This window comes from Gekko japonicus, unplaced genomic scaffold (assembly GCF_001447785.1).
Source record: "Gekko japonicus isolate JY-2015 unplaced genomic scaffold, Gekko_japonicus_V1.1 scaffold362, whole genome shotgun sequence".
In the NCBI taxonomy this organism is placed as follows: Eukaryota; Metazoa; Chordata; class Lepidosauria; order Squamata; family Gekkonidae; genus Gekko; species Gekko japonicus.
This window is the reverse complement of record NW_015160220.1, coordinates 420,844-433,858: the sequence shown is the minus strand read 5'-3', so window position 1 is coordinate 433,858 and position 13,015 is coordinate 420,844. Positions and strand designations below refer to the sequence as shown.

At 44.2% G+C, this 13,015-nt stretch overlaps 1 protein-coding gene across 4 annotated transcripts in view; it reads left to right on the top strand.

Moving 5' to 3' along the window:
• Positions 1-180: 180 nt before the first annotated feature.
• Positions 181-13,015, top strand: part of LOC107110299 (calcium/calmodulin-dependent protein kinase type II delta chain) — a 196,946-nt gene continuing 184,111 nt past the window's right edge. For all 4 annotated transcript variants that reach the window (XM_015411086.1, XM_015411063.1, XM_015411069.1 and 1 more), the window contains exons 1-2: positions 181-515; positions 2,045-2,139. In XM_015411086.1, the coding sequence (XP_015266572.1) occupies positions 448-515; positions 2,045-2,139 (163 nt within the window). In that variant the 5' untranslated portion in view covers positions 181-447. The remainder of the gene's footprint in view (positions 516-2,044; positions 2,140-13,015) is intronic.

Sequence of the window (13,015 nt, the reverse complement as noted above, 5' to 3'; positions counted from 1 at the left end):
GGGAAGGCGGGCCGCTGAAGTGGTCTCCGCGAAGGGGAGCCTGAGCCGTCCTCGGCTCTTCTTCGCCCCCAGCTCCCCTCTCTTTGTCCCCGGGAACTGCAGCTCCAGCCGTCCTCGGCTGCTTTTGGTCCCCCCCCTCCCTCGAACGACTCCTGCTCGGGAGCCGGCTGGGTCAGAACCAGGCTCCCCGAAAGGAAAGGAGGGGACGACCAAGGAGAAAGCCGCCTCTCCCTTCCCTTCCGCCCCCCGCCCCGGATCCGAGCGAGCCAGCCTGGCGGGAGCGTGACTGGGACGCGCCCGGAGGAGGAGAAGCGCCTCTTTGCCCTCCCCTCTCGCCTCCTTTCCTTCCCGCCCCCCTCCCTGCCTGCCTGCCTGCCTGCCTGCCTTCCCTCCCCGCTTTTCCACCTTCCCTTCCTGCGAGGCGCCAGCAGCACCGAGCCGGGCTCAATGATGGCTTCAACCACCACCTGCACCCGATTCACCGACGAGTATCAGCTCTTCGAGGAGCTGGGGAAGTAAGTGCCCGGGGGGGGGGGGGGGGGGGCAGCCGCTCTGGGGGCGACAGACGGGGCGGGCTCGGTCGGGGAGGTGGGCACGGCGAGGGGCATCGGGGGGATCAAGGGAAGCGATGTCTTTTGACAGCTGGAGGGGCTGGGAGCTGATCCCTGCCCTAGGCGAGACCTTGGCAGTGGGGCAGGGCATCGCTAATCAGCTTGCCGGCTGAAGCTTCCGGGGAGGTGGGGCGGGGAGAGGGCTTGAACTAGGGAAAGGGTCAACGGACTGTCTGCACAGATCTAGGGGGAAGCAAATGATCGCTGACATGAGGGGACACGGCTCTCTCCCCCCCCCCCCCCCACCCCCCGTCGCTTGGCATGCGATTCTCCTTGAAGCCTTTTTGCAATTAGGTGCCACGTTTATTGAGGCAGAAAGTTCCTCTGGGCTTGTATCTTATATACGCATACAAAACATCTTGCACTTTTCCACTGAGAGGAAAGGCGACCTGAAGCCCCGTGCCCCCCCCCTCCCACCCAGCGATGTTGTTTATGACGAACTGCCCCTGGCTGTCCTGAGCTGGCCCGTATCAATCTTCTTGTCTCTGTATCAACAGAATATAGGCAAGGGTATCCTTCACCATTCTGGCGTTTGCCGAGGTGGAGGGGCCACGAGAGGGAGAGGAGAGAGCTAACCATGACGACATGTGCCCCTGGGCAACGTGGGTGGCTTACATTTTCATGTTGCCCAGTAAATTAGCAGCCCAAAATCTGACAGTGGTGAGATGGGCAACTGTAACTCAAGTCTTCAGAAACATAATGTGCTGATTGTTATGTGCCTGGAGTGCATTGACTGCCTTGGCTCATGATATCCCTTTTATTTGCATCTCCTCCTCCCTCCCCTGGCCCCATTGAAAAAAAATAGCTGTGAATTCAGTACTGTGTAATTTTGTTACATAAATGACTCAAAAACGCTTGACCGGATGGCAAGAGTAGTATTAACATGGGGAACGTGTTGCAAAGAGCAGTCTAATTCTAGAGCTCTTTTCTATGGGGGAATAGCAAACGAATGCTCTGGCTCAGAACTGTGTCTATTAAGATTTATTGCATCCTTGGCACTCCAGTGAGACACAAGTGTTTATGCTTAAATAAACACCAAGTGGCATGTTTACCGGGCAAGAGCAGGGGGCTTCCCGCCAGGCTCTCTCTCTCTCTCTCTCTCTCCCCATTCCATCACAAATAATACATATTCACACAGCATCCTTTCTCTCTGAGTCAGAGGATGCAGGCACAATTTCTGCACATTAAAGCTGTCACTTATAATTAGATGTACATTTCTGTAGTCTGCTTAATGGTATGGCTTGTGCTCACATTTTTAAATACCGTTTAATGTTACAGTCCATCACGTTAAGGCTGATTGCCGTGACATGCTCATTCTCCTGCCTCCTGAATTGATCCTCCTCAGATTGGTGAACACACTCAAATTTAGGAGACCATTTTCTTAGGAGCATAGCCCACTGGAAACTGACGTGTCTCTGTTTATTGGCTTACAGGGGGGCGTTCTCGGTGGTGAGAAGATGTATGAAAATCACTACAGGACAAGAATATGCTGCCAAAATTATCAACACTAAAAAGCTGTCAGCAAGGGGTGGGTATTCTTCAGATAATCTGTAATATATTTTAGCAGCTTTCAGTGAATTCTCATATGCTAGCATATTGACTAGATGGATGCAAAACAGACCTTCCTTGCCTTTTTTTAAACCGTGTGTTCGCAGGCCATATTTCCCTTCCATCTTTTTATATGAAAGTTGTTGGGTTGCTTGCAATACTACTTAGAGGTCCTGCTCATTGCATTATTATTTAGACTTCACTTCCCGTATTGCTTTGTTAATAGCTTGCTGTACTGTTTTGTTTAAAAAAAAATACAAATATTTGAGAATTTAAAACAAAACAAAGACATTTTTTCACATAGCCTTATGATATTGGCTAGATTGCCTGCAGTGTTAGTTAGATATACTGTTTTGACTTGTAGTGCAGGCTTGAAATGAACTGTTTTATTTTGAGGAAATAAGTTGGAGTGTGTGTGTGTTTTCTATGGCTTTCATGGGAGAAAAGTAGGTCAAATCTTAATTGAAGCACTCTCTTCTATTGTATTTACACATGAATTTGATTCATTGTGGCATATTTAACAAGAAAAAAGAAACCTTGAAAGAATGACCTGCTTCCCTAACTCTAACATTTTGGTCAAATTTTACGAGCCAAGTGCCCATGTTTAAAACAAGTGTTTTCACCTCTCTTATTACGTGGAACTATTTATTTCACAGTGATTGTATATGCTAAGATGTTCTATGCCAAGTGCTTTGTGAAGGGCTCAGTTTGTTTCTCCTGAGGGACCCCCCTAGAAATGAATGTGACTTGCACAAGGATAGGCATCCATCTCATTTCAGTGTTGCGTGTGCTAGAGAAATTCCCACTGGATTACATCCTATATATTTTGTCTGTTTGGAGTAATGAAAGTAGGTCTCATGGTGATATATTCTTGGTAAATCCACACTGAAGTGCTTGTATGAGGATGCTGAGGATTTAGGGATTATTCTCTGTTAACATCTGTACTTTCATGTTAATTTCTGGCCTTTTCATGGGCACGGGATTGAACAAAACTGTTAGTTCATCTGAAAACCTTTTATTTGTGCTCTGCTTTTGCTTTTTAAATAGCATGGGCAACTGGGAATGAGCATTTGCTATTTTATGAGCTAGCTTTATGATGATGTTATCTCAGTGCGTTTAACCTGTCAAGCAGTTGTGTGTGGAGAGAAGGGTTCTCATGCTGCTGTCTACACTCTGATCCTAAACATGCATCATTTTATGCTTACTTATGCTGAACATCATTTTCCTGCGTCCCACATATTTTAACTGAGCCAGCTACTGTATGGCACTTGGTTAAAGAGCTTGATTGTGAAGACAAAACAACTATAGTGTTGTTAACCACTAGGAATGCACATTTTCTGGCCTGTGCCAGAAGGACAGAATAGGGAAGGTCGGTTGGTAGAGAGGAGAAAAAATGGAGACTCAATAAAATTTGATGCAGCTGATATAATGACCAGTGAAGGGGGAAAGTGCACTTCAGGGTGTTGCCAGTGGGAGACAGAATAAATGAGGCCGATTCTGATAATACGTGTTCAGTTCAGATGTTTGTCCTTTAGTAACACATTTGAGAGCTGTTTATTTTCATCTCTTGCATGGCCCCTCCAAAAGAGATATGAAACGCTAAATAATATGCACTGAATTTTAAATATGCAATGTTTTTTGCACAGAAAAATACGTTGAGCTGAAAATAGGCTCATCTGAGTCCATCAGGATGTGGATGGGAGTGCAGTGTCTGGTGCCCTGAACTCCTTGCATGAGGGCTGAGATAACGCGCATAAAATAACGAAACCACCCTGCCAGGCATGAACGTGCTCCCCAATGTCCTTTGCGGTTATGATCTCCTGAAATGGAAGGGACAGCTCCGCACAATGAAGCAAGGAGGCCAGAATGTTCCGTTTGCGTTGCTTGATCAGTGATGGCTCATTCATACGGAGTAGTCATTGCTGAGTCTTGAAGTCATAAAGCATGCATAAATATGCATGGGTGAACCAGTCTTGAAACACTGTGAATGTTAACTGTTTCAAGGGTGTGTGCACGCGCACACACAGGCTTACTCTTTCTTTCAGAAAAGAGTGCTGCTTCCATCTGAAAACATGTCTGTTTCAGCCTCATTTTAAAACCGATTCTTTAATTGACATGTTGTGGTTTCTTTCTTTTTTTGGAGCGCTGTGTATGTCAGTAAAAGCTTCTTGGTCTTCTTAGAGTATTTTCAGTGATTCTAAAACTGTGGGTTTGGGTTGTTGTTTTTTCTAGTAGGGAATAGAACTTGTAACTTGTTTCTTGGCATCCTGAGGGCATACTTTTCTGTGTCTCCAAATGGCTAGAGGCTACTATAGGAATCACGAGGGTAAATCAAGGCGCTCTGGCTCTGTTCTTCCATCAGTATTCTGTCTTACTTGTAGATTTCAGATGTTGTTTTGTGATCTCGGTAACACCTAGGCATTTACAATTTTGTACACTTGCTCAAGCACTTGCGGGCACGGTCCTCACAGTGTACAGTACTGCTGGGTGTACAAGCTGTCTGTCTACCTCTGTCCTTTGAAGATTTATTTCCAGTTGTTGTGAAATAATAAAATATCGTGTTCCCAAAAGATTCCTAGTGCTGTTTAATTCATAACTTGAGAATGCTCTGCCAGGAAAGCTAGCTAGGTGACCCTGGTCCAGTCACTCTCTCATGACCTTACCTACTGCCCGGTGTTGTTGTGAGGAGAAAATGGAGGAGAGAACCATGTACACTGTTCTGAGTTCCTTGGAGAACAGGCAGGATAAAAACGCACTAAACAAATAAATGAGAGCGAGCTTTGTGAAAAGTTATGACTCACAAAAGCTCATGCTAGAATAAATGTTAGTTTTTAAGGTGCTGCTGGACTTTTATTTGATTTGTGTAAAAACAGCCAAGAAGGCATAGGGATAAGATAACAGCTCATGGCAGAATTTTCCTGTGGTGCTTACTGATCCCCCCCCCCCCTTCTGAAGAACTGAGAGCAAGATACATGATACTCCTACCATTTTCTCACATCAGTCCTATGATGGTAGGTTAAGATGAAGGTGAGTAACTGGACCAGGGTCACCCAGCAAGTTTCATGGAAGAGCAGGGATTTGAACCTGGGCTTCCGTAGTCATACGCTGCAGACACCACACCATACTGACCTCTGTAGTAATTGCATTCAACCAATGGGGCTACAGAAGATTTGTTGGGGAGGGATAAGACAAGGGGAACAATAGTCTTCTGACAGTTCTGTTTGTAATCCCCCCTTTCCCAATTTTCCTGTCCTCCCTTACTCCTTATATTTTGCTGCTTCTGTTGCCCTTCAGCCTTGGGAAAAATTCACCTTTGAAGGAAACCAGCTGCAAACTATCCCAGCCTAACAGATAAGAAGGAGAGGCGGGAAGGAGAGATATATACCTTGACTGATTCTGGGGTGTGGGTGGGACATTAAGTAGGCACATGAACCCTCCCAAATGACAGCTTGTTGTGGAACGTGTTGTTCAACTGAGCCCCAAGTGATTTCTTCCCCACTGTCTTTAGAGTAAACGAGGTGTCCGCTTCAGCCCTGAAACTATCAGTTCTTGGGTTTGGAGGAAGTGTACCACAGGTTGTGCTTCCTGTGAGACCAGACTGAACAGCTACTGACAGCAGTTGCGGCTGCTCAGTCAGCACTGGCCTGTGCACCAATCCGTGGAGAGGAAGGAACTTGTTTCTTTTTGCTGGGGAAAAGCAAATGGTTTCTTCTGAGCCACAGGATCTCCCTGCCTGGCCAGTGCAGACCTCTCATGCACAAAATATCCCATCTAGCATTGTCTGGGAGTTAATGTGAACTGTGATAGCATTTTTTCCAAGGAGGTGGGAGTGGCCCACATTTTATTCTCACTTCAGCTCTTTGAGACAGTCTAGGGTGAGAAAGCGTAATTGGTTCAAGGTCACCCAGTAAGTTTCATGGCAAGTGGAGATCTGAACTTGGCTCTCCTTGGTCCTAGTCCAGCACTATGGCCATTATACCGCACACTCACACCGGTTGGTGACCTCAGAATAGAAACGCCTTCAGTACTGGAAACATTTTTTGGCTTTCCAAAAACTCTTACAGCAAAGAAGCTCCCCTTCCGAGCATCTGTGCAAACAGATGGCACAGAGCAGAGATAGGTTTCTGTTCCAAAGATCCTACAGTTTAGATGTCAACAAGGAAAGAAGACAAGAGACAACAAATGCTGGTGTACACATTGTGGAACAGAACTCACTCTCCAAAGCAGCCGTCCAGGGAAATACAGGTCTGTTCCCCCAAGATATCCTGGACTGGGCTAGAATGATGCAGAGATGATATCCTGGGGCTCCTGACTGATAACTGTCTACCCAAATGGGGTTGTGAGAGAGGAGAGTGCTCCCTTGCTCTAAGGAGTTTACTGTCTCCAATTTAGACATAATGGAGAGGGTGCAGAGGGGAAGGTAGGGGCAGGGATAAATGGGGAAAGAACATTTATTATTTCTAGACACATATATAACAATTTTACATTCATGTTATACAAAAGGGCATGCAATTCCCTGTGAAGCTAATCCCAGTCCCTCTGCCATTATTCATTGGTGCATCTGAAGAAGCGAAGAACGATTAAAGACTGAAGTGGAGGAGGGAGCCCCTCCAAATAAAATGCCTTCCTTTCATTTGCTGGAGCCCAGAGTGCTGTATTTTCCCTCAGAGGCCTCTTAGAGTGCCGTGGTTTCACATTTTCTTTGCTGCTTTTACTTAATGCATATTCTCTCGCCTGTCAGGGCTCAGTGTTCTCATTAGTTTTCAATTAAAGCAAAGCAACGTCTTCATTAGGCTTCCTGTCAGGAAGATCAGTGGAACGCAACCTTGTCCTGTTCCCGATGCCAGGGTTTACCTTATCCTGTGAGTCCCGGTCTTCCTAGAAACAAAGACTTGTGTGTGTTTTGGGAAAATCATTAATTACGTGCTGGTAGGCCCAGGCTAGCCTGATCTTATCAGATCTTGGAAGTTAAGCAGGGTTGGTCCTGGTTAATATTTGTATGGCTGACCACCAAGGAAGTCCAGGGTTGCTGTGCAGAGGCAGGCAATGGCAAACCACCTCTGAAGATATCTTGCCTTTAAACCCCCACGGGGTCATTGTAAGTTGGCTGTGATTTGATGGCACTTTCCACCACCATGGTTGGCTACTCTGGCCTCAGAATTTCCCGATGATTTGAGGGCGATGCCTATGGAGGAGAGAATTTGGGGAGGCATTTCGCCTGGAATCTATAATATACCATAGAGTTTGCCCTCTTACATTGCCACTTGCTCCAGAGGAACTGATCTATCAATTGTAATTCCAGGAGGTCACCCGGGCTCACCAGGAGACTGACCACCCTCCTCTCTAATGATATTGAATTGGCCTTTTTTTAGATGGTCCGCTCTTGGGAATGACTGATCACAATAATGTTGACCTGTGATAGAATATCTCCAAAACCTCGGAAGGAAGTTTGTATTAAACATTTCAGTCCTTAGGACCCAGCCGGGCACCTTTAGGAATACATTAGGTTGTATCAATATTGTCAGACTTATAGCAGACTTTGGGTTGGATTCTATGGCTGTGTTCTGCAAATGGCTCTGTTGTGCTAGTGCAAGAGACTGTTCTGCCAGTGGAAGAGATTCTTGTGTTAGCAGAAGGCTCCTTGGGGCGGAGGAAAACACTACCATTAATGGAATAGAGATGGATTGATTTTTGGTTAAAAGTGCCAGAGGCAACAGTCTTTAGAAACATATATGTAATCTTTAAGAATATATAGCAATAAAACAATTAAAAATAGCATGAAACAGCATCAGGTAGTAGTTTCCTATAAAACAGCATCTTGCATCATAAAAACAGAGCAGAGGAGTAGGCTATAATAAAACAAAAGGCCAAGGAAATAATAGTGAAATAGCAATACAACAGAGCTCGCAAGGAGTTGTGACTTACAGATCACCTGGGGATTTTTTAAAAAAATCTTTCCTCTGGAGTTTAAACTTTAATTAACTCGGTGCTGTGTAAACTAATGAAAGAAAGGAATTTCAAGGTGCTTCAACAGGGAAGACCCTGTATGTGGAGCTATCATCTTATCTCTGAAGGTTGGGAAACGTACAACAGGGCTTCTAGAAAATCTTAACTAGTGGGCAGATTCATAAGGGGTCTTTCAAACAACAGGCTGTTGATATCTTCTTCTCTTCAGTTAAGGAAATTCTTGGTTCTAAGGCAAATTTAAAAAAAATTATTCCAGTTGTTGCCCAGGAGACACTTATGCATTGATCAGGCATATTTGTATTTATACATAACCTCTTAAGTCCAGTATATTGCAACAAGTTAATGTATTGGGATACCGTGTTTCCCCGAAAATAAGACACTGTCTTATATTTATTTTTTCTCAAGAAGACACACTAGGGCTTATACCAGAAATGCATAGAAATCCTGCTAGGTCTTATTTTCGGGGTAGGTCTTATTTTCGGGAAAACGGGGTATATGTATAAGGGAACAGCTGCTATATCTGTTCCCAGCACACAAATCACTGATGTGCCTTGAATGCAGGAAGGGGTTTTGATATGCTCTCCAGAGTGTTATAGAAGCTCAGTTTAGAATATCTTGGTGTCCCTCCATGTGCTTAAAGCCTAAATGCATACTCCATTCAATGTCTCTTAAATTCTGTAATGAGGACCAGAAGCACTCTCAAAGGCTGCTGCATGAATTAGTATTCCACCCGTGTATATTTTGCCACTTGGCAATCTGCATGCTAGTTGCATCTTCTGTTTTACGTGTAGAAGTAGCTACCAAGCTAAAAGAAATGCATATGCTGTGTAAATATTTAATGTGATGTTTAATATTTTTGGAGCTACGTATTGCAGAGAAGTGTGTGTTAATAATGGTCTAAGACAGGAGGGGAAAAGCCCTAAATGAGAGACATTTGAGAACAAAAGAGCAGAGAGAGAGAGGGAACAAACTGTACAATGCAGTTCATGTGTATCTGAAGAGCTCTGAGTCTTGTGAGATAAAGATCTTTTGAAGAGCCGAGGCTTTCTTGGCTTTCATTGCGCCAAGAACCCTTCAAGAGCTAGGGATATTTTGAAAGGGGGTCAATTTTGTAACAGTTGTGTATTTCCAGAAAAAGGTGGCACAGCTTGAAATACCTGAAGGTGTCTGAAACATGACTGGGTTGAGGGGTGAGGGAGGGACTTTGCAACGCATAGGAGCTGCAGTAGAGGAGGTGTCTTAGGAAATGAAGACTGATTTCTGAGACTCAGGTGATACGTACAATTGGTCTACAGCAGCCCTTGTTTTCAGCCTGTTGCTGGTTGTCTCTCTCCAAATTGTTCTCTTAGCTTTGATCAGAAAGGCACGGGGACAGTTTCCCAAGAACTTTTAGAAATGATTATATGCAAATCCCAAGCCAGCTTCTCTCCCCCCCCACCCCCAACAAGGAACTTTCTACCACAAAGACAGTGATATTGTGAAAGTACAGCAAGAACATACTAGTCTTGATAGTCCCCCGTTTGCTTTTAAAAACAGAGTCATGTGTTCTGGTCGGTGTTTTTGATTGGCTGAAGAAGAAGAAGAAGAGGAGAGATCAAGGGGGGATCAAACCTGACTTCCCAGACCTCCAGAGGCCCAGTTAGAGACTTTACCTCCTGTGATCTTCTCTGATATTATTTCTGCTATAAATGTTGGGCCTGGTAGACAGATAAAGTTTACTTTTGTGAACGTTGACTTACTGTGCATATGTACTCTATTGTAGGCCATCCAAGCGTAGATTTTAATTGCATGTTTGGAGACTGTAGATTTTTCTGTTCATAAAGTAAGAAAAAAATAATAAACTTCAGAATCTCTGGCAGCATTTAGATGGTGCAGTTTTCTATGAAGGCCTTGAGACTAACTCTTTGGCTACTATTAGATGGGTTGGCAATGAAGAGCAAAAATTAGTTTGTCGTTCATGAGGCCTAGTTATACACGAAGAGATGACAAATGCAAATGAAGGGACACAATTTGTTATTTGTTATCATTCATGTGAGAATCTAGTCTCCTGTTGTCTGTCTCAAGATTTATAGTTAACTACGGTAAGCCTTAGCCAACCAGTTTCTATGTTCTTCTGTTGTTTTTGTGGTAGGCTAAAGCATGTGAGGAAAATGAAACCCACAATCTCTTCCTGTAACCTAAGAGCACCTGCTTTGTTCACAGGCTGCTGATCTTGACAGATGGCCAAAAAACACACACAGTGTTTTCATATTTGCATGTGCAAATTTAGTTTTTGGCCCATTTCTTCATTTGAACATTCTCCACCGTTTAGGTGAGAGACAGCTCCCTTCTGTATAATTTCTGCACCATTACCTGCCACAGTGTGGCATGTGTTGCGTAGGTAATTTGAGGATTTGGCTGGATTACACAAAAGAGCTGCCCCACCCTTTTCCTCTTCTTCAGACAATTCAAACATTCATAGCAAGAAGTAACCTCTTGTTTAACTGTTTGTTTTAAGTTAATCATGCCTCGAAGTTAAATGAAACATCTGCTTTGGGTCGAAGGGACTCATAAATCCAGCCTGTCAGTTTATGCTTGGAAATGTATTGTAGAAGCATCTCTGTGCTGATATATGGGAGTGTTTAGACCTGGTAATGAAGATCTTTTGTACATCAGAGTGTTTACATAATATCAGTAGATGTTGTCCTATGGATAGAATAATTCAGTGGGGGATTTCCCCCACACTTTCTACCATTGCTGGTTTCAGCGTTTGAGTTCAGTCTTTTCCTTTTTAACAAAAGGTTTAGCAGCTCAGACTTTTCTTCACAAATGTTTTTCAGTGGCAAAACAGCATTCCCCCCATTCTATGACTCCATTCTGTGTTTGTGAAGGTTATACTAACTCACTGCTTACCTGTGCCAAAGAGATCACAGCCAGGAAGTGAGTACTTCTCCTTGGAAGTGGAACTTCTGGTCTTTCTTGCATCAGAGCTATGCATCTGTTTTGATACCCTGAGTTAGTCCCCAGGTGTGGTTAACCATGGAAAATGGGTATTGTGTAGCTGTTCTTTGCTTTGAATGAGGCCCTCTCTCCATCCTGTTTGATGCATGGGTTATGGCAAAACAAGGAAATACAATCAGGAAATGGGCAACAAGACAAATTTGCATATTCAAATGTTATAAGATTTGCACTGATGTATGCCTCATTATAATGCCATCTGTATGCATTCCAGTGACTTGTCTGAAAATGTTCAGCACTCTAGAGATCTGTTTCAAACATATTTGCATGAGCGGCATGGGTACAAATAGCAGCTTTCCTACAGTTTATTTTCAGATATACTTGGTGATAAATATGGAGGTCTGTTCAACAAACTATGGAGGGGCGAATCTTGCTAGCGTGCAAAAATGGACATGAGCTAGGGACTCTGTTTATTATTTATTGACTGATTTATTCCCTGCCCTTCTCCCCAACCGGGACCCGAAGAGGCTTACATCATTCTGCTCTCTTCCATTTCATCCTTACAAAAAAACTCTGAGGTAGGTCAGGCTGAGAGTGTGTAATGACCCAAGGTCACCCAGCAAGCATCCATGGCAGAATAGGGATTCGAACCTGGGTCTCCCGGATCCTAGTTCAACATTCTGCACCACACTGGCTCAGATAATGTGATATATTTAGTGTGGAACTATTTGGAGAAGAGGACTACCCCCCCCCCCCCCCCCCCCCATGGAAGTCTATAATATAAAATGTGCCCTTTCCTGCCAAACTTTAAAAGGCTGTGGAATGTGAACATCAGTTCATGCCATTCATAAGCTTGTATAATTTTGTGAGCATGCTAATTTCTGAAAAACCTTTTGACTTAAAAAAAATAATCACAGGTAGGAGCTGCTTATTTGGGAAGGGGGGTCATAGTCTATGTTATGATTGCAGGTGTTGCTGTGTTGATCACATTGCATATTCATATAGCTGTAGGAGCAGATGGGGCTCCTACGTAATATTCATATTTAATGATCTGGTGGGATTTGCAGTACCTAAGCTTTCATCTACATTCTAAACTCTTATGAGATGGGTTGGTGAGTTAATCAAGGCAAGGAAGTTGCATTGCATATCAAGGATTGAATTGTGGTAATATTTTCCTCTGGGCTTTGCCTAGTTCTTAGGTTGTTGTAAGTACTTATTTGATGGTATTTGAGCACCAGATTGGATTGTGCTTAGGGTTGCCAGCTCTGAGTTGGGAAGTACTTGGAGATTTGGGGGATGGAGCCTGGAAGGGTGAAGTATAGGGAGAGAGGGACCTCAGCAAAGTATAATTCTGTACAGTCCACTTTCCAAAGCAGCCATTTTGTCCATGGGGATCATTCTCAGTCATCTGGAAACCAGTGGTAATTTTGGGAGATCTCCAGCCATCACCTGGAGATTGGCAGCCCTAATTGTGCTGCTGAATTCTGTGGATGGGAGGAGAGAGCAATTTTCATCAATTCCCCACTCCCATAGCAGACCAGCAATTTCTCCTTTATGCTGTTCCTGGGAGTCCCCTGTCCCCCGCAGGAGCAGCATATTAGAGGGTACTAAGGGAAGGCAAAGTAGAATTCAGTTATTCTTTTAAAAAAACACGATGTGTCTATAAAACTTTGCACCAGATTTGTGTGATGCTAGCTGGGCCTAGCTCAGACTAAGGATGCCAGACTCCCTGATGGGGCAGGGTCCCCCTCTCCCAGGCCCCAGCCCCGCTGCTTATTAGCTGGCTGGCCAGGAGAAACTTACTGCAAAAAAAAAAAAAAGGGAACACCAGGCATTTTGGTGATGTGCCTATATGGCTTCACTGTGACCCAGAAGTGATATAGGTATGTCAGGGACGTAGGGGTGATACTTTGGTTTTTGGGCAAAAACTCTATGGTAGAAGGTCTTCTGCT